At 36.4% G+C, this 27,435-nt stretch overlaps 5 protein-coding genes across 9 annotated transcripts; 2 read left to right on the forward strand and 3 right to left on the reverse strand.

Moving 5' to 3' along the window:
• Window positions 1–2,981, forward strand: LOC131661090 (amino acid permease 3-like). 2 transcript variants are annotated; one of them, XM_058930504.1, is made up of 6 exons: window positions 1–339; window positions 584–817; window positions 966–1,059; window positions 1,281–1,495; window positions 1,590–1,729; window positions 2,181–2,981. In XM_058930504.1, exons 1-6 carry the CDS (start codon window positions 234–236, stop codon window positions 2,805–2,807), a joined length of 1,416 nt encoding a protein of 471 aa, XP_058786487.1. In that variant the 5' UTR covers window positions 1–233; the 3' UTR covers window positions 2,808–2,981. The 2 variants fall into 2 exon arrangements, with proteins under 2 accessions (XP_058786487.1, XP_058786488.1); XM_058930505.1 differs by having other exon boundaries at window positions 232–361.
• A 349-nt stretch (window positions 2,982–3,330) lies between these two features.
• Window positions 3,331–11,728, reverse strand: LOC131661089 (auxilin-related protein 2-like). 2 transcript variants are annotated; one of them, XM_058930502.1, is made up of 8 exons: window positions 11,116–11,728; window positions 7,552–9,181; window positions 5,877–6,000; window positions 5,673–5,770; window positions 5,273–5,338; window positions 4,774–4,863; window positions 4,406–4,582; window positions 3,331–3,695 (listed from the first exon to the last, which is right to left on the reverse strand). In XM_058930502.1, the coding sequence occupies exons 1-8, from the start codon at window positions 11,487–11,489 to the stop codon at window positions 3,615–3,617; spliced, it is 2,640 nt and encodes an 879-aa protein (XP_058786485.1). In that variant the 5' UTR covers window positions 11,490–11,728; the 3' UTR covers window positions 3,331–3,614. The 2 variants fall into 2 exon arrangements, with proteins under 2 accessions (XP_058786485.1, XP_058786486.1); XM_058930503.1 differs by having other exon boundaries at window positions 3,331–3,759.
• Window positions 11,729–15,484: 3,756 nt separating this feature from the next.
• On the forward strand, window positions 15,485–16,181 carry LOC131657923 (protein MAIN-LIKE 1-like). The gene is made up of 2 exons (XM_058927270.1): window positions 15,485–15,934; window positions 16,011–16,181. The coding sequence occupies exons 1-2, from the start codon at window positions 15,485–15,487 to the stop codon at window positions 16,179–16,181; spliced, it is 621 nt and encodes a 206-aa protein (XP_058783253.1).
• A 2,845-nt stretch (window positions 16,182–19,026) lies between these two features.
• Window positions 19,027–25,367, reverse strand: LOC131661092 (ultraviolet-B receptor UVR8-like). 3 transcript variants are annotated; one of them, XM_058930507.1, is made up of 13 exons: window positions 24,896–25,367; window positions 24,544–24,730; window positions 24,199–24,280; window positions 23,665–23,811; window positions 23,011–23,092; window positions 22,507–22,662; window positions 22,066–22,245; window positions 21,664–21,735; window positions 21,345–21,416; window positions 21,080–21,198; window positions 20,212–20,297; window positions 19,988–20,040; window positions 19,027–19,773 (listed from the first exon to the last, which is right to left on the reverse strand). In XM_058930507.1, the coding sequence occupies exons 2-13, from the start codon at window positions 24,677–24,679 to the stop codon at window positions 19,702–19,704; spliced, it is 1,257 nt and encodes a 418-aa protein (XP_058786490.1). In that variant the 5' UTR covers window positions 24,680–24,730; window positions 24,896–25,367; the 3' UTR covers window positions 19,027–19,701. The 3 variants fall into 3 exon arrangements, with proteins under 3 accessions (XP_058786490.1, XP_058786491.1, XP_058786489.1); XM_058930508.1 differs by lacking the exon at window positions 24,199–24,280 and having other exon boundaries at window positions 19,044–19,773; window positions 24,896–25,198; XM_058930506.1 differs by lacking the exon at window positions 24,199–24,280 and having other exon boundaries at window positions 19,087–19,773; window positions 22,066–22,239; window positions 24,896–25,360.
• A 658-nt stretch (window positions 25,368–26,025) lies between these two features.
• Window positions 26,026–26,568, reverse strand: LOC131657924 (uncharacterized). Its single transcript, XM_058927271.1, has 2 exons — window positions 26,417–26,568; window positions 26,026–26,110 (listed from the first exon to the last, which is right to left on the reverse strand). Exons 1-2 carry the CDS (start codon window positions 26,566–26,568, stop codon window positions 26,026–26,028), a joined length of 237 nt encoding a protein of 78 aa, XP_058783254.1.
• Between the last annotated feature and the right edge of the window lie 867 nt (window positions 26,569–27,435).

Here is a 27,435-nt window from a genome sequence, read left to right on the forward strand (position 1 = left end):
GCAAATACCAACCATTCCCAACCATTGCACCTTATATGTGCCAATATAGTGTAACTCACGTCGTGCATTTTCTTATTCAAACCAAGCTTTTTATAGTTTGTATGTTCTGAGGTTTATGAACGTAACCCCATTGTTGGCAAGAGCAAAACAAGATTATCTTTCTTGAACATTATCAATCAATATTCTTTCAACTATTGTATTAGCACTTTGTTGTATAATCTTCTCCATAAATTATGTTTAAAGAAGACCCCGAAGCAAACCCGAGCCATTACGTAGATGGTGTCTCTTCAGAACTCGATCCTAAATACTTCGACGACGATGGCCGTCCTAAAAGAACAGGCACAAATTAATTCATTTAGTTGTATGGTTTTATGTTCGTCGTTTTTGTCATTGTTTTTGATGATACACAAAATGTGTTTTTGTGTCAATTGCATGACGTCATTATTATGCCAACTTTGGTGTCAATTTCTTGTCTTCATAGAATCAACTACATTTGAAAATTTGTTAGAGATGAATATATAAAGCTCTGATATAATATGAATTTTAAATTTACACTTTTTTTTTTTGTATATATATGAAACAGGAACCATTTGGACGACAAGCTCTCATATAATAACAGCCGTGATAGGATCGGGAGTACTATCTTTAGCATGGGCGGTAGCACAATTAGGTTGGATTGCTGGTCCTATCGCGATGATCCTTTTCAGCTTAGTCACTCTGTATACTTCATCAATGCTAGCTGAATGTTATCGTTATGGCGATCCCATTTATGGAAAGAGAAGCTATACGTTTGTCGACGCAGTTCGTAACATTCTTGGTAACATATATAGACACATTCAAATACTTCATTTGATTTAAATTTGAACTAAATATATTTGAGTTCTAGGAGATAAACATTTGAAATTCAATGCATACTATTTGGTCACATTCTATAACAAAATTATCATTTGAAACGTATTTTGCAGGCGGGATCCAGTACAAAGTTTGTGGAACAATTCAGTATTTATATCTGTATGGCAGTGCAATAGGATACTCAATTGCAGCTCCCATTAGCATGATGTGAGTTAAATCATATCATATATAACTATGAAACAAGATTTTGTGGAATGTAAAATTGGGGTTTAAAGAGAGAAAGTTGAAGAATTTTTATATGTTTTTGCAGCTACAATTGAGCTGGAATAACAGAATTATGTCTTATTTGTTTTATTGATAGGATTATCTAACTAGATTAGTGTTGATGGATTTTATTTTAAAATTTAAAACTGATTTTTGGGTGACAGGGAAATGAAAAGATCTAGGTGTCTCCATAAATCAGGAGGAAAAGATGCATGTAGCTTTTCAACGAACCCATACATGATCGGATTTGGAATTTTAGAAATTTTCGTTTCTCAAATTCCAGAGTTTCATGAAACATGGTGGCTCTCAGTAATAGCAGCAGTTATGTCTTTCGTATATTCCATAATCGGCGTCTTTCTCGTAACCGCCCAAGTTGCAGGTCACATTCCTATCGTTTTATAGACTAAACATAAACAATCTGTAGGTGGCGCTGAATGACTTATGTTTTTTGTTTATAACTGATTCTTAAACAGCAAACGGTACCGTCAAGGGTACTCTCACTGGAGGTGGCGCTGAAATTGTGTCAACAACAAAAAAAGTATGGGGAATTTTCCAAGCTATTGGTAACATAGCATTTGCTTATTCCTACTCTCAAATTCTCATTGAAATTCAGGTATGTATAAATGCCTTTTTCTTTATTGTTATCTAAACATTAAGGCTATGTTTGGGAGTTTGAAGGGGAAGGGAGGGGAGGGCTTTAAAAAATAGGAAGAATTGAGTGAAAAGGATAAAAAAAATTTGGGTAGGAGAGTTTTGGAGGGTTTGAGTTTATTCATAACACCAAAAACCCCATAAAATGGGGGAACTCAAAAATTGTATTGAAGGAGGGTTTTGAAGGGTTTTGAAGGGTTTATATAAATTTTCCAAATATCTTTTAGGTTGTTATAGTATTCTGAAAATTAAAAATTTAGTAATGATAATGACTCTTTTATCATTATAAACAAAACCATTTTTTCAAAAAATGTCAAATATTTTCCTATATTTTTTGAAAAAATATAGCCTAAGAAAAACAACATAATATGGTGACAGCAACTGAGTATTATACAAACATTTTTACTACACAGGATACCATAAGAAATCCACCATCCGAAGTAAAAACAATGAAGGCGGCGACAGTTTTAAGTGTTGCAGTGACTACATCATTTTATATGCTTTGTGGCTGCATGGGCTATGCTGCATTTGGAGAACAAGCACCAGGGAATTTGCTCACTGGATTTGGTATGTACAATCCATCTTGGGTCATCGATGTAGCAAATATCGCCGTAATAATTCACCTTGTTGGAGCATACCAAGTATATGTTCAACCTGTCTTTGCCTTCATAGAGAAAGGGGCAGCAAAAAAATGGCCCCAAACAAAAGTGGAACACAAAATTTTCAGTGGGTACAATTTAAATCTATTTAGAATAGTTTGGAGGACAATATTTGTAATCGTAACTACTTTTGTTGCAATGCTGATTCCTTTCTTTAATGACGTTCTGGGATTTCTTGGAGCAGTGGGGTTTTGGCCTTTAACAGTTTTTTTTCCAGTGGAGATGTATATTGTGCAGAAGCAGATCCCAAAATGGAGTTCTAAATGGATTGTGATGGAAATCATAAGTCTTTTATGCTTTATCGCATCAGCTGTGGCTGCTCTTGGCTCAATCGCCAGTATTGCGAATGACCTAAAGACTTACAAGGCATTCAGTTCCTGAATATTGAATCTTAACTCAAGCAACATCTACTGCCTCCTCGGCTTGCAGATTGGAAAAGCTGCCGTATGCAGTGGTAGTGGTGGTTTGTATATAATTGTATTGTGTTATATATAGAGGAATGCAGTGTCAATATTACATTTTTCTTAGAATAAGCTGCTGTAGACAGTGGGGGTGGGGGTGGGGGTGGGGGTGGTTTGTATATAATTGTACTGTATTGTATATTGAGTAATGCAATGTCAATACTATATTTTTCTTAGAATGTTCCAACTTGCTTGTAACTAAATAAATGTATACTTCTCCAGAACTAATATAGTCGTAGACTCATAGGTAAACTAGCTGGACATAACTGAACTTAGTCCTAGCCCCAGATAAACTAGCAGCTGAACACAGTGCAATGAAATCCAGTAGATACTACAAAAAAATTTATATTCATTTGATTTTTTTTGTTTATTAAACTTTAAATTATGATTTGGGCAAAAGCTTTTCTCTTATAATTGTTGTTTAAGCCGTAATTTTGGGAATCTAAATTAGAAACCGGACATGCTATTACGAAATTTAGAAGCTTGTACAAATAAGGTCCGTGGAACTTAAGCTCAATTACACTAGAATGTTCCCACATTGTAATGTCAATTTACAAGTGGGTGTAATATACATTTAGATTGACAGATGCCCACAAAAAGATATTTTACGACAAAATATGCAACCTTCTTAAGCATCCGTATAAACCCAACACCCCCACCCAAGTGTAACCTTTGGCTATCCTTACGCCAGACAACATCAATTTTTCACCATTGATGCAACATTAAATCAATTAGGTAATGATGGAGGTAGCTGAAATAGCGCTGTTGTCCCCCCAAAAGGAATCAGTTGTGCAAAGTGCAACTTACCCTGAAGTTGTAAAGTGTATCAGAGATTAAAAAAGCTCCTCTGAGTTAAACTTATTCCATGCCTCCTGTTATTAATTATCAAGATTTAAGGCAAGAATGAATGCAATGTAGTATTCTGGACATAATAAATAATCTAATCTTAGCACAAACTCCCATGCAAGCCAGTCAACCTTTTCAATTCAGTTTTAAAAAAAAAAAATCTGACACCACTAACCCGAATTCTACTTGTCACAAAGGAGGTGTGGAATAGAATCTATATGTGGTTGGGTGATGATGTGATTCTTTCTATGGAGGATTTCAAGAGTTTCGGGAGTTTACAAGAAAAGGTGAGGAACACCAATGTTAAAGTTATCCTAAACACGATATGGATAACTCTAATTTGGTGCATTTGGAAAATGAGAAATACAATCATTTTTGATAACGGCACCTTTTGCTTCGACGAGGTGATATCAAACATATTGTATTTTTCATGGAGATGGTTTAGTAGTAAGGAGTTTCCTAGTAGACTTAATTTTTACGAATGGTACAAATTGCCATTGCTTTGTAGAATACCTCTTTAGGGTGTTCTTGTTGTAAGGGTTGCACCCCTAGTGCGATATCTTATATACAATTGCTTATTAAAAAAAAAAAAAAAAAAAAAAAACCCGAATTCTACTTCCAAAAAAGTAATATTGTCACGTAGAAAGCAATAAATAAAAAGGACTCAAATACCTTTAATAGATCAAAAACCTTCTCTGCAATATACTTCTGTTGAAGAGTGGCACCCTTCTGCTGCACTTTATCAGGATGAATGCACAGTGTAGCTTTCCGATATGCCTTTTTAACAGTAGCGGCTGTAATAAGATCAGTCAAAGAAACTGCTTGCCAACCACATTCAGGCCATAATACCTGATCATCGTTCATGAAAGAGATGGGTTAAAAAGAGGTGATTAAATGAGGCAAACCAGAGAATATTAAAAATTCAGCATGCCTTATGTTAAAATTTGGCCCGGGCAATTTTTTATAGAAAATACAATAAGAGACAGCACAAGGCAACAAACCCTGGGCATTATAATTTATACCAAGTACTTGGTACATACATATTGTAGCGTGGAGAGTAAAGCACGCAAGTTCCCCTCTTTTCCTGCAGCCCAGCGTTTAACTTCAAAATCTAGTGTTTCCGCAAACCTCTGAAATCAATGGGTAGATCAAATTAGATAGTAGAAATGAAACACGTGACATTAAAAACCATGCAAATTAACGGAGAACTTAGAAGTAACATCCAACTAATCACATCTATCCAACATAAAGATATCCCTTTTTTAAACAAATAATAGCAAGCAAGAGAGTGAATGATATGTTCCTTTTTAAGAAAACACAATTCAGTAAGAGATGCAAAAACACAATTCAATTGGAAATCAGGAAGTTGGACAATTACCTGATTTGTACATGTCATGGGAAAACGAATGAAAGAAATGGCTTTTCTATAGGCACAATGACAGATATGTATTTTATACACACAATGGGCACAATGCAAGTGTATGAGCAGAAACCACCAAGTCACAAATAAAAAGGAAAGCAGAAAAATATACTACTTACGTGTCTCTCAGCCTGCTCTCTTCGAGTCTGTAGGTCCCGTTGATTCTTCTCAGCCAATGCTATTGTCTAGTATAACATGACAATGTTACAAGTAAGATAGACAAATAATTTGAAAAGATTATTAAATAATGCACACACTTCAGTTAGAATCTTAAAGAAAAGAGCTGGAAAAATGAAAGAGAAATAAGAAAGAACTTTTTTTTTCTTTGAATTATTGAATGGATAGATTAGGAGAGAACTATTTTCTCTATCCTTTTCTAACTCCCTTTTATTTTTTACCCCATCACTTCCACATGACCTCAATGTCAATTTAATTCAAAAATTGTAAATTGTTTGCCTTCTTTTACAATCAATAACAATCAAGAAGACAAATTAATGAACAAAATTCAGCAAAACATACCGCACGCTCCTGAGCCCTTTGAAGGCGTTCAAACCTGGCTTTTCGTCTTTCTTCACTTTCCCCTTCAACTTCCTGAAATCCTCCAGCTGAGGAAGAAGCTTCAAACCATAAAAGAAAAGGGATAGAAAGAGCCCAGTAAGCATTGAGACAAGAAAATACAAGCAATTTTCACATCAATAACAATATATTGCCACACAATCCTACCTCCGAAAATTGAGGAAAGATCATTAACAATATTATTTGATGATGATGCCTTCTTTATGTTCGACGACGTGCTTGTAGATTTCCGGCTTACATCTGGCTGAAACTGGGCATCGAAATTTGAATCCTGAGAGTAGAGAGCAAGGTTGTCAAACTCGTGAGTCTACTCAGACTCGTAAAGGATCCGTAGACTCAACTCGCAGACTCGACTCGTAAACTCGTACGAGTCTATGGAAAATTAAAAATTACTTTGAAAAATGTGTAAGTGACACATATATGACACACTCCTATATTCTTAAACTTGTAAAATTAAAACTTAAATGTCATACTTCATAACAAACTTGTTAGTAAACAAAATCGATAATAAAAAAATAGCAAAGTATGTAGTTAAAGACTTATAGTACTTATATCTTGTCAATTGGCTACTACATAAAGCAAAAAAAAAAACATAAAACATATATGCTAATCACTTCAAACATCGAAAGCTCTAGTAAAATCATCACCACCAATATCATCACCATCTTCTTCATCGATATCTTGAGTATCATCATCAAACTCTACCGTAGATAAAACATATTCTTAATCATTAGCCAATGTTAGATCTCTTGAAGTTCCAGTACTTCCACCTAATTTAATATTTCCACCACCACCACTTCACAACATTAGTAACAACAACATCAGCTTCCACAATATTATTAATAATAACATCATCTTGCTCAACATTAAATTCAATTTGTATATCTTCTTCATTAGGATCTTCGATTATCCATTCATAATCTAAATGAATATCTTCAAATGAAAGAACAACACTTTTCAATTTCAAATTGCACATGAAATAAATTAAATTATTTTTTATGCAACATATTTCTTCTCTTGGAATGAACTTGCAAAGCAAATAACAATTCAACTCAATGTTTCTAAAAAATAAAAATTAAATATATAAACAAACAAATAATAATTCATTACCATTTCAAAGGAACTCCAATTTCGTTCAAAATCATATGAGCTACAAGCTAAGCTTCGAACACGAATTGCAAACCTCTTTAATTTTGGAGTCATATCTCCATGGAAATACCGTACAAGAGACTATGAGAGAGGCTTTCTAATTCCGGTACAAGAAAAACAAAATAAGGGGTTTTTAAAAAAATAAAGAAAATCTTTTGGGGAATTCGGGCCTTTTTTCGTTTAAAAAAACAAAAATTAAAAAATACTGATAGAATCGTAAACTCGTAATAGACTCGCGAGTCTATACGAGTTTGTGCGAGTCTACCTGAGTTTACTCGAGTCTATCAAAAAACGATTCTATGCGCGAGTCTACTCGTTTATGCTTTCTAGACTCGTAAACTCGTACGAGTTTACGAGTCTACCCGCGAGTTTGACAACCATGGTAGAGAGATCCAAAAAAATATTTTAAAATAGAAAAAGTTGACTCTAGGGTGCATGTCAGCCAACCTTTTTTCATTTAAAACATATGAAATAATTTTAAAACTTGTCAATTTTATATATTCCCATTTTATTTAAGATCCATTTAAAATAAAAAATGGAAAGAATAAAATACCAACTAGCTAAATATATGTTGCTGCATTCCGGATAAAAATGATGGGGGAAGAGACCAAGCACCAAACCCAAGAGCTAGCTACTTTAGCATAAATAACGTTTAACAATACTTAGTACTCACAGAAGAGCTAGATCTAGGAGGTCTTGGAGCACTGTTGGCCCGTCCGCTCATGCTGAAGAACGATTCAAGATCATTTTCCTTTTTTTGCTGGTACATTCTTGCAGCAGCTGCAGCTCTTTCTCGGGCTTCTGCGGCAGCCCTTTCTACAGCAGCACGTTCTACTTTAACTCGCGTTTCAGCTTCAGTCCTTGCAGCTGCAGGTCTTTCTCGCGCTTCTCTCCCCTTTGTCCCTGCAGCAGCCTTTTCTGCCCTTTCCTTTGCTTCAGCAGCAGCCCTTTCACGGGCCTCAGCTTGTACCCTCTGAACTGCGGCCCTTTCAGCACGCACTCTAGCTTCTGCATTAGCTTTCTCAACTGCAGCCTTCTCAGCTCTTCGGCGAGCTTCAGCAGCTGCTCTTTCACGTGCTTCTCTAGTAGCTCTTTCCACAGCCTGTCTTGCTTTTTCTCTTTCTCTCTCAAGTCGTTGTTGCTCTCTTTTTTTCTCCTCCCTTTCCCTCTCAATTCTTCTTTGCTCCATTTCCTCCATCTCCTTTTGCTTCTGCTCATGGTCTAACCCGCCTCTCTCCTCTGGCACAACTCTGTCACCTTTCACTGAATGTATGGATTCTTTGCTTCGAGCAGGTTTTGTATTTTCTCTCCCCCTAACTTCTTTTGCATGCCTAAATTTAGATTCAGCTCTCTCCATAGCCTCCTTCATAGATGTAGCAGTTGAGTTCATCTCTAACTCTTCATCAGGATCACCATTTTCACGTTCATTATCATCATCGTGACTCGTGCCCATGGCAAAATCTTTAAGTTTATCAAATTGCGATGCAGAAGATAACTTGGCTGTAGCAGGAGCATATTTAGGATCCTGAGAAAATTGAGTGGAATTTGAGAAAGAAGAAAAACCGTTGTTTTTCCTGACATTGGCAAAAGCTGGTGAACATGTTTCTGACTTGGGGATATGAACTGGTCGAGGAGGAGGTGGTATTGAAGGTGGTGGAGCAGAAGTTGGTTGTGTGGAAAGAGGAACCTCTGATACCGTTAGCCATATATCATCATCTGAGACATACTTCTCTTCATATTTTGGAGACATGTCTACCCGAGAATTGACGTGTCTAAAAACATCATTAACATAAAAAGGGGAAGTAGACCTTTGGCCAACTACTGGTTTATTCAAATCAGATGAATATGTAGGCATGTCATATGGAGTTTGATAAATCTCCTGATCATGTTCAACAGGAATCTTGTTATGTGTCTGTCTATCAGGACTCCTGACATGCAATTTTTCAAATGATTCTTTATCTCTGGTCCAACTTGAACTTGTGTTTGAACTCGGCATGGGGGAACTGGTACCATTCCTGCAGGTCCTCTCTGATGAAAATGCAGGTACTGAATTTCTAAGTCCATCAAAGAGATTAGTATCATCATATACTCCACCATTAAATTTTGATGAACTATCAGTTTTTGTGCTTCTAGAACTAGTAAATTTACTAATTTCTTCTAATGGGTCTGTGAAGTGGCCTGAGGATGAACCAGTTGGAGCAGAAGCTGATTCAAATATTTTGAAAGGGTCTTCTGTTGTATTGAAGGCTGTTTTAGATGCACTGAAAGTAGATTCTGATGATGAACCAGTATCAGGAGTGGGCCTGTTATGAAAAGATATGTAAAAAAAGATATTACAATACATCAACAGATCAACTAATACATAAAAAATAAGGGATCGGATAATCCCTTTTCAGTTATTCTCTATTCTCATCCTCTTCATGTTTGTTTTATAAAATGGGATGCTTATTGTTAAGAGTCCCACATCGGACAATATATGGCATGAACATGTCCTTATAAGTGGGGGCAATCCTCACCCTACAAGCCGGTTTTGTAGGGTTGGGTTAGGCCTAACCACACTTCTTAACATGGTATCAGAGCCTCATTTAAGATCCGGTGGGCCACCTTCTATGGTTTCCGCTATCGGGCCACCCACCATTTATTTTCACGCTCCAGTTGTCTAATCCTGGGCGTGAGGGGATGTTTTCAATTCCTGTTTCCTAATAGACAAATCATTGCAGAACAACAATAACTTTCTTCCTCCATAGATCTGTTTTATAAGCTACCAGGTGAAATAAGGAATCCATTTCTTAAATAAAGAATGCACAGCAAAGAAAAAGTAGTAAGGACATCCCAAAAGTTGCTTCTGCTGAAATAAGAAATCTTGGGCAGTAAACAAATCAATGCAAAACAATAATAATTTTCTTTCTCCATAGATCTGTTTTATAAGCTACTAGATGAAATAATTAATCTATTTCTCAAACAAAAGATGCACAGCAAAATAAAAGTATTAAGGACATCCCGAAAGTTGCTTCTACTGAAATAAGAACTTTTCAGCAATAAACAAAAAATTGAGCATAATGATTTCAGGCATAAGATATTGTCAGAATCTGGAAGTTATAATCATTTCAGGTATAAGGTATTGTGATTGGAATCACTCAGGATTTTTTGTATTAAAATGCTCTTGTTTGACTCCAGGGTGTCCAACAATGATGAAACAATTCAAAAATGTTGCGCAAAAATTAAATCACCTAAGAAACTCAGCTCATTGGTGCCTCTCTACCCATCCAAACTCCTCCAAGATTTATTTTAGTTGTCTACTTTAATGAATAAAATCGGCAAGCGTAACTACCAGTTATCTTTCAAACGATGTATGCCTGCTTCGATATAAACTGCATAGATTACCATAAAAACTGATATGATACAAACAACCACAGATCATAATTTTAAAATGCATAAAATATCCCATAATCTTGAAAGATCTACTAAACAACATGCAATCTTCACAGCCAAACATACAATTTTTGCAAAAATAAACAAATACATAATAATAAGCAAAGAAGCATCCTCTTTCCCTCCAAACCAATTCTTAATGCTCGGCAAGTACCATTATACTTACTTCTGAGTACCATACACAGATCAATTTTAGAAGGTGAAAAGAAATCCTTCAGACAATAACCTACTGATGACATTGGTGGCCTGTGATTCTTTGTTTAAATTCAAGGATAACCAGCAGATAGACAGTGAGTGCATGGTATAACCAATGATATGTCTCTACCATATAAGTTTTAAACACAATTATCGGGCTATCATTATTCTATTATGCCTTGATTCGCCAATATACTAACCAATATTTTACCAAAAGCTTTTAAACCCTTCATTGGAACATTCAGTTACATAATCAATCCTGTGCTGGCTTCTCTATTTTTTTGTTGTTGTGGAAAATAGGGGAAAGATTAAGAAGCAGGGCATTCGTTGATTTTTCAGTTACTTTCAGCATTTCGCACTCATTCCCATAGTTCTAATCAAACAGTTGGACATGTTATTTTTACAAGCTTTACTACTGATCCATAAACCACAACCTCAGGTCTTACTACACAACATTCACAAGCTCCTTTGCTAATTGCTACTGTTACTTCAATTGCAAGCAAAACAATACAAATAAATAAACTATCTTCGAAACCGCAATGCACTTCATCATGTATGTAGAGTACAATAAAAACAAGGTATGATAAGAAGATACGCACAGTCGCCACACCTTTGACGGGAGGAGAGCTTACTGTTCCCAAATCCAGAGATCGGATCATCAAAATCATCCGCGCCATTCTCATTCTTGACGGTTTTACCGAATCTACCGAGAAGATCATCAAACGCGGCGGTCCTTCCGTCGCGGTGTGAGAGCCTGTTATCATCGAATACAGGGGAGTTGACGGAATGTGAAGCGAAACCGGAGCTGGAGGTTCGAGAGATGGAATCGACATTGAAGAGATCGGAGAAGAGAGCGGAATCTTGATTGGGAGAGCGAGAGGATCGGGAAGTTTTGGTGAAATGTAAAGATCCTTTGGATGACATTGGCGCCGATTGTTGTTTCAACTTGAAATCAGTGCCTAATAAACCGTCGAAATCGTTCATAGTGAGATCTGGTGAACGGTGGTTTCCTCCTTGTACGGTGGATCGTCGGTGAGACGGTTACACAGGGAAGGAGGGAATGATTTTATTCAATTTCACTTCTTCACTTTATTTTTTTGCTTACTCTCTTATTCCCTTTTACAGTTTTTTTTTTCTGGCATCTTTGTTCTTCTCCAGGTTGATTAGGCTATGATCACTTTTTTCAGTTTCTTCATTTTTGTCTTATTCAAGTGTAGGAAGAAAAAGGTATTGCGCGTTTTAAATTTTACTTGCTGGCGTTTTTCTTTATAACTAACTACTTTACCGGCACTGTTCTTAGAACAATACTTATATTCGGTAGTCATTTATTATTATTATTTTTTTTATGAGAACTAGTAAGATACTCGTGTGAGAGTATAGTGGGTCTCGAAGTCTTTCTATATGGTTTAGAGTAGGGGTGGCAAAACGGGCCGCCCGCCCCGCCCGCCGCCCGCCCCGCCTTATGCCCGCCAAAAAACGAGCGGGGCGGGCATGCCCGCCAAGTAAAATGGGCATCAAAATCATGCCCGCCCCGCCAAGATGGCGGGTTGGCGGGCAGCGGGCTTACCCGCCTATTTTTATTTATATTTTTTAATAGATTAATATGCTTTCTTTTACCTTTTAATTAAACTTTTCATTTATTTTTTAAAACAATTTTTTATAAAAGTAATTTTTTAACAAATTTACTCTAAAAAATATTACATATATTTATAAATAAATGTATAAAATAAACCATCAAGAATTGCAATTACTAGAATTAACTAAAAAAAGAGTGGGTTTTGAAGGAGGAGCGGGTTTTAGCGAGCGGCGGGCTTCGGCGGGGCGGGTATGGCGGGCGGCGGGTTTTGGCGGGCGGCGGGTTTTGGCGGGGCGGGCTTTATCGAGCGGCGAGCCTAAAATCCCAACCCAACCCGCCAATTTTTGGCGGGTGCGCGGGCGGCCCGGCGGGCCCCGGCCCGTTTTGCCACCCCTAGTTTAGAGTCTTGGCCGCCGTTGATTATTTGGGAATGTTGCCCGTCATTGAATATTTAGAGTTTTTTTAGTAAAGAAGAGGAAGAAAGAGAGTCATTATTGCAGCTAGAATCAAAGGTGTTATCATAACTCTCAAGTATCCTCATTTCTAAAAGCATATAGTTGGTTGTTCTATCAACTCGCTCGATGTTCTTCATATAATGTAAATACAACTTTGTCCATTCTCTACTACTGGAGGGTTCTATCACCTTGTCACTCTCATCTGAATCCTTAATAATCGTCGTATTAAAATTAGAAAAAGGTGAAGAAAGGGAAGAAGGCGTTGAACTTGTAGGCGAGTAGAGAGGAGAACATTGAGTTGAAGAAGATGAACAACTTACACTAAGAAAATGTGTTGTACCTGTAGACGAGTAGAGATGAGAACATTGAGTTGGAGAAGATGAACAACTTACACTAAGAAAGGAGAATTTAATAGCATGTTTGAAAATGAGATAGAGTTGTCTTTTTTATAGAATCAAAAACTAGTAGGCAATAATAACCCCTTATTACCAATCGTTAGTTGGTTTACTAGTGATTGGGGTTGGACTTGGTAAGGAGAATCACGGTTGGATCCCCCACAACTGCAATCGGGAGGGGGCTATAATCACTTGATGCCAAAACTGATCCCCGAACCAGACTATACTGGTGGTGAAAAGCCAAAAAAAATATAATAACCCCTTATTAGACACACCAATAGTTGTTGTGAGGTTTCCCCACATCTCTGACGTGTGCAAGTTCCAAGTCATTTTGTCTTCCCAGGACAACTACATCATTATAAGTATTTAATGTTGCATGTGTCCTTGTTGGTGACGCATGAGAGACTCGTCCCAAACTTCACTTAAGGGACTCGCTCCAAACTCCATTTGAAAGACTCGCCCTCAACGCTCCATTTGGAGGCTCGCCTCAAGCATTATTTGAGGGAATCTCTCCTAGTCATTTTGTCTTCCAAGGGCAACTCCATCATTATAAGTATTTAACGTTGCATGTGTCATTGTTGGTGACGCTTGAGGGACTCGTCCCATGCTTCACTTAAGGGACTCGCTCCAAACTCCATTTGAAAGACTCGCCCTCAACGTTCCACTTGGAGGCTCGCCTCAAGCATTATTTGAGGGAATCTCTCCAAGCTTGCTTAAGGATTCGTCCTAATTTCATTTGGATGAATAATCCCAAATACTTGGCCGACGAGTTTCTCTAAGGCATCACACGTCGGAGTTAATCAATTTGCCATTTTTAAGGCGTCGAACTTGAAAGATTGTGGACTAAGTTAATTTTATTAGGGCCTAGAAGAAATAGTCAAAAAGGACACAAACCGAGACACTTGCACCAATATTGAACGAGCCCCCTTATTCAGGCCATAAGTCGCCCAAAAGACATGAGAAGATGCCTTATTGGGTTTAGGCCTAGCCGCCATAACTAAACCATGTTTTATGTTGATTCAACTGGTGTGATACGTGGCATGCACAAAATCATTCAAGGGATGAGAAATAGTTGTTTCTGCCACGATTGCAAGAAGAGTGCAGTCTTCCCACTCTCACACATTTGCTCTAAATAAGAAAAGAAATACTGTGAACACTTAAGGGTTGCCTACATCATTAAATGACACAATATTTCTATTAACAGAAGAAGAAGAAGTGGTATCTTGGACAAATTCATCCATCATTAACCTATATAGTTCATCTATTTTCTCACGTTAATCAATCATCTTCGGGGAGCCTATATAGTTCCCCTATTGGCAATATTATACACTTGTCATCGTAAAACTTGAGAGTAAATAACAATGTTTTACAAAGCTTATGAATTAATATCAAATTCAATTTGAAATCATGAGAATGCAAGACATTGGTAAGGTGTGAGTTGGGTGAAAAAATAACATTACCTACATTTTGAACATACATTAAGTCTTCATTTATCAAACTGACACTAGGTTTTGTTTCATAAAATAAACTTTAAAAAATTAATAGATAAACATATGTGGTAAGGGAAATGCTTAATGGTACGAACAGAAACAAATACGAGTATGAGCGAATTATTTACAACCCTTACATTGATTCTCTATAATATTGTTTTTACTTTCACTCTCATGTATTTATTGTTTACAACACAACTCTCCAATGAATCCTATACAGTACCGTTTTTATTTTTTCTCTCTTGTATTTAATTTATATTCAGCTTTACTTGTCGTTAAATTTCGTTGACAAATATATCAAAAAAATCGTTGACAAATGATTCTTGCTAAATAGAACTGCAGATGTGATAACTAACACCTTAGTCAATGATTCAAAAATTAGACGTGTCATGTAAATAACAAGATATAAGACCTGAAGGAAAGCAAGTGCATCACAATGAGGTTGCAGAGATTGTGCCAGAGATTGTTATTCGGGAGTCGGTGGCTATTGATGGGGAGGGGGTTGCTGATGAGGGGGTGCCTAGAGTTGAGGATCAGGTACCTGTTGCTGATGAGGATGTGGCTAGAGTTGAGGAGCGGGTGACTGTGGCTGGTGAGGGGGTTGTTGAGGAGCGAGTAGTGCATGATACAGACACCATCACAGGTGCATCTACAGGGCCATCCGTACACACTATTGAGGCTTTTCCAGGAGGACCTTCTGACAGGTCCATTTTGACAGGATATGCTGACCATGTCGCTTTTAGGATATGGCAAGGCGAGGTATGTAACATTGCTTAGTTTTTATTATGCAAATTGATTTATACTATTGTGTTTTAATTGTACTTTTTTAATTGTATTTTTTGTGTTACAGGAGCGTTCAGTGCTGAAGGTCACTTCTCACGGGGGGAAGTTGAAGAACTTCCCCGAGAGACCGATGCCTGAGGAGGTGGCGAGGATAGTTCAGGAGTTCCATTTGTTGGACTTTACTGGATGCTCCCTGACGATGTTGGACGCCCCTCTATTATCAGCTTTTGTAGAGATATAGCACCCGGAGACATCATCATTCCATCTTCCATTCGGGGAGATGACGGTGACTCTGGATGATGTGCATTCCCTGTTTCACCTTCCGATAGCTGGTACATTTTTTACACCAGTTCATAGGGACCAGGCGACGGCGGTGCACATGGTGATGGATGCGTTAGAGGTTGATGAGCTGGCTGTGCTCAAGGAGTTTGGTGACACTCAGGATTTTCACCTCAGGATGTCTTGGTTGAGGAAGGTTTATCAGCAGCTTGTCGATGTAGAGAGGTACCAGGATGCCGCTAGGGCGTACATGTTACATCTAGTGGCATGTACTCTCTTTGCGGACGAGTCTGGAGTTTATATAGATGTCTGTTATCTTACTCTCTTCAGCGACCTTGAGACCCCGTGTTGGGCTTGGGGAGTGACTGCTTTGACGATGCTATACACGGCGCTTGATGCTGCATCTCGTCCTGACACCAGACAGCTTGCTGGTTACCTGAGCTTGTTACAGGTATGTTATAATTTTTTACATGGTTTTTTGTGTTTTATTATATTTTACCTGGGCTTGATTATTTTTATTTACGCAGTGTTGGATCTACGAGCACTTCCCTCATATCTGTGAGAGGAATATCCAGCGTTGTGCGGCTGCTGACCCTTGTGCGAGGAGGTGGAAGGCCAGACAGACCCTTCTAGGAGACGGACCCTTGATGGAGTACAGGCGGAGGCTGGATGCTCTGACACTGGATGATGTCATATGAACACCGTATACAGGTCACCGCGAGCATCTTCCTTTTGATGTATTTTCTTTATATTCAGGGTATGTCATATGGGAGAGCCATGTGGCTAGAAACTTGCCTGAGAGGTGTCTACGTCAGTTTGGTTATATACAGGGCATCCCACGGCCGTCCCAGAGGCTCTAGCTGGTGGCATTAATCGCTGGTTTTAGAGTCACATCCTTAGCTCCCCCGTGAGATCATGGATACAGCCGTTGTGGTTCAACAGCCTGGACAGTGTCAGGATGGATACCTTGAGTGGTTCCTCAGTGTGTCACACTCTAGGGTCAGCCCCCAATCTGCCGCAGCATCTGATGCTTCAAGGCCTTCAGGTACCAGGGCTTCTTCACCACCACCACCACCTCCACCTCCACCTCCCGCTGGTGACCAGGACAGCCACCTACAGTACATCGCAGATCACTTGGATAGCCTCATGGGTCTGGTGAACCCTGATGGTGAGGTCCACGGTATTTTAGTTAGGTTGGCGGATGTTGCTCGTGGAGGACCTATGTAGATTTATTTTGTTATCATTGTATTATTTGTATATCTTATGTGTGAACATCTTTTTTATTGCATAATCTTTTTTGCTAGTACATGTTTCGAGTAGATAACGAACATCAAATGACAAATAACAAACAAAAATGGTTAACAAACATCAAATGACAAATAACAAGCAAACATAAATAGTACTCCGAAACATGAAAATCTAGGCATTACCGGAAGACTCTGGACGAATCAGACACTTCATTATGTTGTCAACAGATCTTTGGATCTGCGCATCCAATTCGATCGGACCTTTAGTTATCCTACAGCGAAATGATTTCTACATGGCCTTCACATATTCATCATTCTTCAACTCGATTAAATTGTATTCTTACCCTTCCATTTGTATCAATCCAGTCCTCCTGAAACTCGATCTTTGTCACCCTTCTATTATCAGAGTCAGACAGTAAATTGTTCAACGTTTATTTCAAGGTGGCAAAGGATTCAAACCCATCTGAAATCTTGGTTTGAATAGCAGGGTTGTGGCCATTGAAATACACTTCTACATTAATAAAATACTGAGGAAGAGGCATTTTATTGAAATGATGTGTTATCCGATAACTCTAAGATCCCTATTTATACAAATGGTGGTGCATTCTAGACCACACAAATGTATCGGTGCAATAATGACCCTTCAAAAGTGTCGGCAAAATCTCAACCGTTTAAAAAACAAAAAATTGAAACATACTGGAAATTTAGTTTATTTGAAATTTATGGTATACCAGAAATTTCAAAATTTCGATATACCTAAAATTTCAAAATTCTGGTATATCGAAAATTTCAAATAAACTAAATTTCCAGTATGGTGTATCAGAAATTTCAAATTAACTGAATTTCCGGTACTTAGTACTGGAAATTTTGTGGTGCATACCAAAAATTTGCTTCAGAAATTCTTTGTTTTCAACATTTTTTTAACAGGGATAAAATTGGATTAAAAAAATTAAGGGAGTGGCATGTCTAAAAAAAAGGGTGGCAAGTTAATTCTTCGTGTTCGAACATAAGAATAAGAATCTGAATCTTTATAATAGAAAATTGTTCATTCTGTCCAAAATTAAATGACTTGACCTTCTAGATAGTAATTAGGAGCAATTTACATAGGTTCACATCGGCAAGGATGCATACATATGAAATTGAAAATAGATCTATGTGAACTCAATTCTTCCTGTAGAGTCTTCATGTTAATGAAATAATTTAAAACACTTCTAGAATTTTGTTTGAGGTTGTTGATTTGGGATTGAAGGGTTGAAATGGGAACCCTAATCCAAAACACTTCTAGAATTTTGTTTGAGGTTCTTGATTTGGAATTGAAGGGTTGAAATGGGGAACCCTTTCAGCTTTAGAAAATTGCTCACGCAACTCTTTCCAAACCCACCACTTTTGTACATACACTCACACTAACAATATCTACATATTAACTTACACACACAATTTCTCCCACAACTAACCTTTTCATTCTTACACCAACACCAAACCATAAACCAATTTCTACACCAGGTAACCATAAAATATTCATAAAACTAACAATCACAAACAACACCATCAAAACTCCTCGATTCAACCAAATCCAATTACCACTCACTAATTCTTCAACAACACTAAACAGCCCCCCACCGGTAACACTTGTTTTTGGCTTCTCACTTTAATATTTAATTGTCTGTAAGTTTTGCTGAACAAGTTGTGTGATTTGGATCTAAGAATATTTGCTTGAGTAATTTATCAGAACAATTTCATTGTCATTGTCATTGTCAAGAAATGTGGTTGGACCTAACTCAACTCTATAAAATTGGCTTATAGGGTGAAGATTGTCCACACTTATAAACATATGTTCAGACCATATATTGTTTGATGTTGGACTCTTAACAGCCAAAGATTATACTTTAGACTACAGGTTCGAAAACATAATTGATAAGACAATAATGAATAGGATGATTGCACATGTCTCAATTAGCTCTATTCAAATCCAAATTGTCAGGAATAGGCGTTGAATCGTCGATGAACGCAAGCTTGTTCTTCAAACCAAAAGCTCATGGCATTGATCTACTCCATGCATGATAATTGGAATTGTTGAGCTTGAGAGTAACAGTGAGATAGTTGAGACCTTCACTAAGGTTAACATAAAAAGTCCAATTTGGCCAGATTTGGAGTTGCTCAAGGAGGCATGAAGAAGAAAACAACGAAAACGATACAAGAAAATCAAGAACACGAATGAAGGATCAAGAAAGAACATATGAAAATCGCAACTGAGGATTGACTTTGATGGATCCTAACGAACATGTAAGAAACACTTCTAGAGAGTCCACTGATTCGATATAATGAAAGAAAAAATTGAATGAAGTGAATAGCCACACATTTTGAGGATACAATCACATAATTTAACCTGTAAACTAACAAGTAAATCCTATTTAAAAATACTACTAACGAGATGAAAGATGAACTAATCTTGGTATTTCAGAATTCTTAAAATTAAAAACAAAATTACTTGCTTTCAACACCGCCTGATCTCAACCCAACAATTATTGATGATCTCTGTCTGAATTTGTGACAGATCCAAATCCTAATCCCAACTGGTTTGTAGGTACTTTATGTAGCTACTGTATCCATTATTAGATCATATTTCTCCTCTTTCTTTCCTAGAATAAGGCATCATCATCATCATACAGCTTGAAACAAAAATTTATACCGGACATTGTAAATGTATTCTCGCTGATTAATAATATATATAGAAGAGTCGTATCACATGCAATATTTTTCATAATAATGGATATATATATATATATATATATATATATATATATATATATATATATATATATATATATATATATATATATTACTTTACAATAATCATGTTAATAGCCAAAATGATAGAGAAGTGGGTGCTTGATCCCCATGGACTGCTGAGGCAGAGACATTGATTGGATGCATCATTCTCGTCAAAAGGATACCTTTACTCGTTAGTAAATCAAACTCTGATCCGTTTGACATCACTCTCTGGGACACTAAGATCGAGCCTATCTACAGATTGCAGTGACGCCTGCCAAATCATACAAGACAGTGACTCAATGCATGACTTATAATCTTAGCATGAAATGTGCATCTTTCATACAGAGTTCTCACGAGTTAACATTATACTTTTCTTTCTGCTTTTCTTAAACTATGAGCAAAAAAAATTTTGCTTCCATATTTTCAATAACTAATATATTAACTCTTCTATTAAGAAATAGTGTGTGCTAAAACGAGATACTTACAGCTTCATCTGGTACAACTGCATATCTCTCAGCTAAGGAGGCAAAGGTTTTTCCTATTAAGAGGTAAAAAAGAACAGTTAGCATAATGCAAAACTGTATAAACTAAATAAATAGGAAATTGAAATATATGAATCTAAATTACATTATCAAATAGTACTGATATCAGTTGCAGCCAGAAAAGATAAATAAAAAGGAAAATATTATTGATGAGAAGAACAAAGCACCTGATAATTGATCTGTGTTTGAGGATTCTATGTGCTGTCCACAAGATCCATCAACACTCAAAGCCTCGATAATCTTTGGACTATTCCTACAAATCCAAAAACGACTCTATGAACCAAAGATATTAAAGAAATGCACCCAATACCTGAGTCTAAGGCTACGCTTCTAGCTAATGACTAAGATGGGCAACATAACTTTTTCTACTAAAATATATAGTCATAGTTGCCCCAAAAGTCAATTTCATTACAACGGTAAAAGAAGGAACAGAGTTATCTTCCTGCGTCCATGATAGAACAGACATTATTTAATGATATTAATCGCTACGATGGTGCAACAATTTCTTTAATGAATATATATAGGTAGGGTAGGCTACAACCACTAAGAGTCTAACTACTCACTTCATGAGCAAAAGTACCACCTAGTACCTCAATGGCTCAATCATAACTCATAAGAACTTTTACCAACCTCTAACAGATTAACAGCAGTTGTCATTATTACCAAAACGATATCAGATTTTTCCCAATTAAATAAGAGCTAGTTTAAACTCAAAACAAAGAAATTAATATATTTCAATTAAAAGATGTTGTTTCAAGCAGTTAGTTAGAATAACCAATAAACCACCAGGCGTGAGCTGGTTCATGAAATTGGGCAGTTTGAAACTCATGGGTTCAAAACTCTGCTGTCATGACCTAAAATAAAGTTAATGCCACTAAAAAAAATTAACTGCTTCACTTTTGAAATGTATCTTTACGACCAAAATATAAAGAATGTCTCCAAAGTGAGTTCAGGAAAAAGATGACGGAAAGAAACAAATCAGTGAAGTAAAAGCCTTTTAGTCCAAAATATATATTCAGTTTTATATGCAATTACCAGTCAATGGTATCACCAATCCCAAGTTGCCCATTTGTGCCTCTTCCCCAAGAGTATACGTTGTCTTTTTCAGTAACAGCAAGTGTGTGTCTCCACCCACATGACATCTGAACTACTTTCTGTCAAGAGAAACAAAAGTTTGCACAAATATAAATCAAACAGTAAGCGATTATTTGAAGAAAAATTTACTTTTAAAGAAATTAACAAATTTCCAAATGGAAAAAATAAAGAGACGAAGAGTATCAGAGTTTCAGCTTTCAGGTACCTGATCATGGGGAAACTTCACTTGCACAGGAGAACAGCGATCAACATTGTCACCAACTCCAACTTGTCCAAACTACAATCGAAGTAAAAATAGGTGAAGTGAAAATTTTCGAAGCGCATAATTGTTTAGATGTAGAATAAAGTCTCAGACCATCCTTTTAATTAAAGTAGTATATATTTTAGCTCTCTGCATACACTGTGTGCATTCTTTTACCAGTCACCAAATGTGATTAATCATCTGTTTTGTCAGTAAATCAACAAATACTTCTTGTTACAACACAAACTTTCACATTATATGAGGGGGAAAAAACACCGCCAACCTTATTCCAGCCCCATCCATAAAGAATTCCACCAGTCGTGAGTGCCATAGTATGCCTCCAACCACCTGCCACCTGAAAAAATTTAAGCAAAGTTCAGCAACAAAATAAACACAGCTATAATTGACCACTTTATCTAACACCAAATGCATTGCACCAAGTTCGCAGGTTCTAGATAAGACAAAATTTTGTTGGGTTAATTTTTGCTAGAGTTTTGCAACCAGCAGAAATCATATCAATTTAAAAGGTGGGAAAAAAATCAAATTAGTGTGGCACTGGCACATAACATATATGGTTGAAAATAAGACCTACTGAACAAGCAGAGCGGAGGGAAATTCCAATACATCCATATAATATGAGAAACTGCAAGTTAGGTACAAACTCTGGTTAAAATTAAAGGACCACCTGACTAATTGACTTATCACTCAAGGCTTGAAGCTTGTGAGGCACAAGATGATCCTCACAATCTCCATGTCCTAGTTGGCCATATTTGCTCCATCCATATGTGTATAGTTCACCAGACGATGAAACAGATATTGTATGCCGCCAGCCACAAGCAACCATGACCATCTTGTCGCACTGCAACTTTTAACAAGCAAAACTTAGACAAGGAAGGAGTAAAATAAATATTTTCTATTCATCAGTATACATGCACATCAATTATTCGTGCATCTTAACATTTTCTATTCAAATTGACATTTGTCAAAAAAGTTAATTTCTCAAATGTTGCTTATTCTACTAAATCAAACAATACATGTCAAATCTTTAAAGTTCTAATTGATATATCACATTCTAAGCTCTAGCCAAAAAAGGCAAAATGATACCAGTCTATGAACATTAACATACATCATTAGAAGAAACTTTCTCGGGAATACAGCGATCATTTCTATCTCCCAGTCCCAAGTTTCCGTATCGACCCCAACCCCATCCATACAGCTCTCCATTTTCAGTGATGGCTACACTATGTTCAGCACCAGCAGCAACCATTTTGATAGGTATTCCCTACAACATAAACATTTACATGAGCCCAGTAGTTATGGAATAATTTGTTTGATGCGTTATATTATTAAATGTTCAATGCAAATGACACAATTAATTTAATTGAGAAGATTGCAATATCGCTTTTCTTTTTAGTTCTTAGCTGCTTCTTTCAAATGTTTAAAGTGGAGAACACTGTAAAACTGTAACATTTACAAATGATTCCTGAAGACTAAGTACTAATAGATCAGTTAGTCATGTTCTCTTATGGTAAAAGTAACTTGTCGTTGTGCATTGATTGATGGTTGATTACTAGCTCGTTGAGTTTTATTTATTGTAGACAACCATAATGAATGTCTCTGAAAATAGTACCTGAAATGTTTGAATCTTTTGTGGCACAAGTGAATCCTCCGTAGTGCCTAGTCCAAGTTGACCATTTTGATTCCGCCCCCAACTTCAATGAGTAGAGATCAAAAGAAAAAAGAAATACAAAGTTCAGACAAAATGAGAATGAAGCCATTGATTTATGATGATGCAGATGACTTGTGGCTAGCACTTTCAAACAACCGGCAGAAGACAGACTTTATCCTCACACAACAAAACAAGGGTTTCAATATGCATCGATACCTTTATAAATGGAATATTCAACTATTGATTAGATGCATGTATGTGGGCATGGAAGCAATCTAATCCATCAAAGGAGTATCAATAATCTAAGTAATGAGAATAGTATGACAAGTGTTTGTCGCAAATATCAAATAGTGTTGATTTAAAGCAACATCCTCCAATTCCAGTATCAGATTCTCTTCAACCTTTCATTCCGTAAATAAAGAAGAAAGGGAAAGGAAATTAAAAAGATTGGGCCTATAGCATGCAGTACAAAATGGTTATATGAGCATGCACTGTCAGTTTCTATATATGCACTCAAAAAAATAATTAACTTTACTGGTGCACAATTAGTAAACATTAATTGATAATAAATAGTTAAAGCAGAGACAGATAAAAACTCGGTCAAGAACTACAAACCTCTGAACCTCGCCTTCCATAGTAACTGCCAAACAGTGGCTATCCCCGCAAACAAGTTGCTTTATCCTTAGTCCTTGCAATGCTCTAATAGGTTGAGGAATGAACAAGTCACTAGAATTACCATGACCCAACCGTCCAAAGTCACCCCTGGAAAAATCAGAATAAGATCTACTTAATATCTAAGAATATTGTTATAACAATATATCAAGCCACTATTTTTTATGTGAACAGCAAGAGTGTCATGAAACATCACAGGCCCAAAATAGCAACTTTTTCCCTGTAATGAGTTTTCATACAATCTAATAAATGTCCAGTATTTTTCTTCCACCCAAATCAAACTTCAGTTTATTTTGCATATGAATAAAATATGGAATACAAAATGACTATTAAATTAGCAACTATCATATCCCCAAATCAGAGGACCATTTAAAAAAAAGTGTCAACCCTTGCATTAAGAGAGCTAAGCATGAGTGCAGATATATAGTAAAAAGAAGAAAATGGGTATTTTATTTTAGGATCAAACCCCTCACTTACAAAAGATTAACTACATAGTAGTTAAAGCGTACAGCTAGGGATAGTTGTGATATGAAAGTCTCCAAATCAACAAGGCAAATACCTAACACAAACTTGATCAAATGAGCTGACATTTTCAGGGAAATCAAGTATAACAAAACCACTATGTTAATAAAGCTGAATCTAATACAACAATATTACATTAAAGAATCAATAAACCATTCTAACATAAGTAGCAAATGAAATTTCAGTTATAAACATGATACATAACAGTCACAGAAAACACAAATAGAAAAGGATGCATTTTCATTTTGTGAGTAAAGTGAACTTTAGAGAAACAAAAGAGAAAAGATAGAATATGCATACCATCCCCAACTATATACTTCAACACGCTCCTCCGAATAAGCAATAGTATGATCAGCTCCACAAACAACAGACACAATTTGCTGATTATCCAATGCACTAAGTTGAGTAGGCAAAAGTCTATCAACAGTATCCCCATGACCTAATTGTCCATCTTCTCCTCTACCCCACGAGCAAACAACATTCCCAGCTGTAAAAAGATCAAAATCAATCCACAACCACACAACTCAAAAACCAACAAAATCAATCCATCCCATTAAAAATCCAAACTTTGCACAACCCAAATGGCAAACTTTCATAATCAAAACAAATAAATCAAAAGGGCATATCCGTAATCTAAAATAAATAAGCTTACAGAGAAGAGCAACAGAGTGGCTAGCACCAGCTGATATAAGAAGAACACGGCGAGGCGGAGGTGAAGAAGCGGCGGTGGCTTCAGGCTCAACCTCCTGCATGATTGTCCTTTTTTGAGTAAAGAAATGAACAGTGAACACTTCGAGGGAGAGAGAGAGAGAGAGAGAGAGAGAGAGAGAGAGAGAGAGAGAGAGAGAGTAATAATGGAAGAGAAGACAAAAGAAGCGTGGTTTGGATGGATGTGGACAGGTGGAAGGAAGAGAATGCTGAGAGCTTAGGTTAGGGAAGAAACTAGACAAGACGAGGAAGAGTTATGAAGTTTATGTTCCAATGAGAAAAAGAGAGATAATAATTCAGAAACAATGGGCATTGAATGCGTGTGGGGGACCCATGGCCAACATTACCAACCATTTTTTCGCTTCTTCTTCATCTGCTCTAACCGATTCCTCACCACCACTGTACACATCTTTCCTTTTCATTCACTATTCTTTTCCTTTGACATACATGGAAATTTTTCACTTTTCCTTTTCATGCATAACTGTTTGTCAGTGACTATTAGTTACTACTACTCGCATGTCGGCATTAAAAATAATGCATAAACTATAAAGATAAATAAATTAGTATGTTAAAAATCTTTAGACTATCAACCATGGTTTATAAATTCAACACCCTATTTTTTTACTTTTTACATTACATATCATCGTCTCTCTCTTCCACTTAATTGTTCAACATTCGTTCAATTTTTATTTTATAAATGATTTTGTTTAATAAAATTTAACACCCTCCCCCCACCATTTTTATTTTATATTATTATTTTCTTTTATGTTTTTATTTTTGTGATTATATATTAATAACAATTATCGATTAAAATTAAATTAAAATAATTAAGAGTTAAATAATTTATTTTAATTTTTTCTAATTTAATAATTTATTTTAATTTTATTTTTCTAATTTTATATTCTTAATTAATTTTTTTCTTTGCAAATAATAAATATAGGAATAGTCATTATTAAAACAAATAAAATTACATAAAACTTAAAATGCAATACAATACACTAAACACACAACACACCTAAAATGAAACACACATAACTTAATTAGTACAATAGACTCAACTCACAAACAATCTATTTAATCATGAAATATTCCGAACTTTGCCCATATGTGTTTGACTAATTCTTCTTGCAATTCGTGGTGTACATGTGAATCACGCATTATAGATCTAGCACGCACATGATTCGCAAATGCAGGTAGCACCTCGGTTGAGAATGGCTCCGGTGTACTAGACCCACTTGCCTCAGATTGATCATAATTTGTCCAATGTTGAGCATATGTATCTCTTTCATCCTCAACAATCATATTATACAATATGATACATGACCTCATGATGAGAGCCACGTCGGCTATGTCCCACAAACGGGCTGGTTCACGAATAATTTTAAATCGACGAAACATTGCATCGTCGTATGTAGGTTGTTCTGCAAAGTAGTCATCAATTAGTCTTTGGTTTGCCGCTTCATGATCTCTATTGAGATATTTTCTCTTGACACGAGGTGTATATCCTTCCTCTATTTGGTTCTTTCGCTCCCTGAACCGGTTGACGATATACCTCTCATCAATTTCAGACTGCCTTTTGTAAGCTTCGATATCAAAAAGAAATTCGGATGGATCCATTGATAATTTTTTTAGTAATATGAGATTTTTGGTATTGATACATCAATGGAAGAATGATGAAGTTAAATAATAGATAAGGCACAAAGTGACAAAATACAAACAATGACTTGACAAAACTTAATTTTCTACACGCAGCTCCATCACGGGGAGGATCAAATGAGCAATGCTCGTTATAGTAATCAGCAATTTTACCCCAATATGAATCACTTTTTTGGTTTCTCCCAACAACACTGTCTGTTCCATATTTAATCCACCCACTAATTAGAACCAAATTTTGATAAGTGGTCCATTTGGGGCTTTTTCGGCGAACAGGAGTTGAATCCTCTGCATTTGGAGTGGCTCCTTGACCACCGCTCATGGCACCAAGAGTCGCTTGTGTAGAAAATTCAGGAAATTCATCAAGTTCAACAATCGAAACATTTTCATTTTCCGTTGGAGTAGAAAAATAATAAGGGGGTGCTTGAGATGAATATGACATCATTGATCCAAAATATGGACGATAATTTGGATTAGATGACGACATTAGGAAATTCTGAGGGAATTCATAATTTGGTATATTTTGGGGACCTTGTTGGTTGGAAGATTGATTTTGAAATATATAGTTGTTGAGATTTGGGTAGTTGAGAGGATAATTAGTGGAATTTTGAGTGTTAAAAAGGTTGTTGTTGGGATCCATTTCACTAAAAATATGTTAAGAGCTACAAACAAGAAGGCTAAATAGAAAAATTAGAGAAAAGAAAGTTAATTTTTTTTTAGTTTCCAAATATAATGAAACTAGTCTTTATTTATAGAGAAAAAATGATGAATTTTGGTAAAAATAAAAAAAAATAAAAAAAATAATTTGCTATGAAATAATTGACCCCAAAT

Source organism: Vicia villosa, linkage group LG3 (assembly GCF_029867415.1).
Source record: "Vicia villosa cultivar HV-30 ecotype Madison, WI linkage group LG3, Vvil1.0, whole genome shotgun sequence".
NCBI classification, from domain to species: Eukaryota; Viridiplantae; Streptophyta; class Magnoliopsida; order Fabales; family Fabaceae; genus Vicia; species Vicia villosa.